Below are 1,689 nucleotides of genomic sequence, written 5' to 3'. Positions count from 1 at the left end.
AAGAGACAGCCCATAACCCAACCCTGATACATATTCGTCTGCACCAGTTATTTTTATCAGTGTAACCAAAATAATGCAAAACTAGACAAAATCTTAATGTTTCTCAATGCAAGTTTTGTTCAATAGTGGGTTCTATTTATGAGCTTTACTATAAATTCAACACATTTAGCAAATCAAACTCGAATTTTCCTTAGAAGTTCCTAATCAAATTAAAGTTTATTTCCTATATAAGATGGACAAACTTTCCAAAGTTGAATTTTAGCCACAGAAACTAAAGTTGGAATATTAAAGACTATGAATGAACTTCATTCGTAGTAAATTCATTCATGTAAAATTCATGTAAAATATCGATCAGATAAAGTAACCAAGAAATACGACAGTGAGACAGTAATTTCTTAAATGAAAAAGAACATTAAATAAAATGTTAAATTAAATTTAACAATTAAATTAAAATTAAATTTAACAATTAAATTAAAATTAAATTTAACAATTAAATTAAAATNCAGCAGGCTGCGGTACACGGAGACAGGAGGCAGGAGTGTGCGTGTAGTGCAGCAGGCTGCGGTACACGGAGACAGGAGGCAGGAGTGTGCGTGTAGTGCAGCAGGCTGCGGTACACGGAGACAGGAGGCAGGAGTGTGCGTGTAGTGCAGCAGGCTGCGGTACACGGAGACAGGAGGCAGGAGTGTGCGTGTAGTGCAGCAGGCTGCGGTACACGGAGACAGGAGGCAGGAGTGTGCGTGTAGTGCAGCAGGCTGCGGTACACGGAGACAGGAGGCAGGAGTGTGCGTGTAGTGCAGCAGGCTGCGGTACACGGAGACAGGAGGCAGGAGTGTGCGTGTAGTGCAGCAGGCTGCGGTACACGGAGACAGGAGGCAGGAGTGTGCGTGTAGTGCAGCAGGCTGCGGTACACGGAGACAGGAGGCAGGAGTGTGCGTGTAGTGCAGCAGGCTGCGGTACACGGAGACAGGAGGCAGGAATGTGCGTGTAGTGCAGCAGGCTGCGTGTACACGGAGGCAGGAGTGTGCGTGTAGGGCAGCAGGCTGCGTGTAGTGCAGCAGGCTGCGGTACAGGGCTCGTGGGAGGTCATCTCTTCCTTATATTGACGAGGTCCTGAGGCGACCGCACGCGCCGCCCTTCTGCTGCTGCACGTAGGTCATCTAGGGGGACTAATTGCGTGATCTAGGCGGCTAAATTGCGTGATCTAGGGGGCCTACTTGCGTGATCTAGGGAGCCTACTTGCGTGATCTAGGGGCCTACTTGCGTGATCTAGGGGGCTGAATTGTGTGATCTAGGAGGCCTACTTGCGTGATCTAGGGGGACTACTTGTGTGATCTAGGGACCCTACTTGCGTGATCTAGGGGGCCTACTTGCGTGATCTAGGGGGCCTACTTGCGTGATCTAGGAGGCCTACTTGCGTGATCTAGGGGGCCTACTTGCGTGATCTAGGGAGCCTACTTGCGTGATCTAGGGGGATTACTTGCGTGATCTACGCCTAGGGGGACTACGTACGTTAGTTAGACCACAGGGGGACTACGTTAGTTAGACTAAATCAGCCCTAAGACTACATCAGCCTACGTTAGACTACATCGTAGTCCCCCACTAGGGGGACTACGTTAGTTAGACCATATCAGCCCTAATAACCAAGAACTTATATATGTCGTTTGCCATTCACTTACTTCCAATAAG

The 1,689-nt window shown here is 47.9% G+C and overlaps 1 protein-coding gene across 1 annotated transcript; it reads right to left on the bottom strand.

Moving 5' to 3' along the window:
• Nucleotides 1-490: 490 nt before the first annotated feature.
• LOC108668803 (keratin-associated protein 10-4-like) lies at nucleotides 491-1,090 on the bottom strand. The gene has a single exon (XM_018156055.1). It carries the CDS (start codon nucleotides 1,088-1,090, stop codon nucleotides 491-493), a length of 600 nt encoding a protein of 199 aa, XP_018011544.1.
• Between the last annotated feature and the right edge of the window lie 599 nt (nucleotides 1,091-1,689).

Source organism: Hyalella azteca, unplaced genomic scaffold (assembly GCF_000764305.2).
Source record: "Hyalella azteca isolate HAZT.00-mixed unplaced genomic scaffold, Hazt_2.0.2 contig6140, whole genome shotgun sequence".
NCBI lineage: Eukaryota > Metazoa > Arthropoda > Malacostraca > Amphipoda > Hyalellidae > Hyalella > Hyalella azteca.
This window is presented reverse-complemented; position numbering and strand designations above follow the sequence as displayed.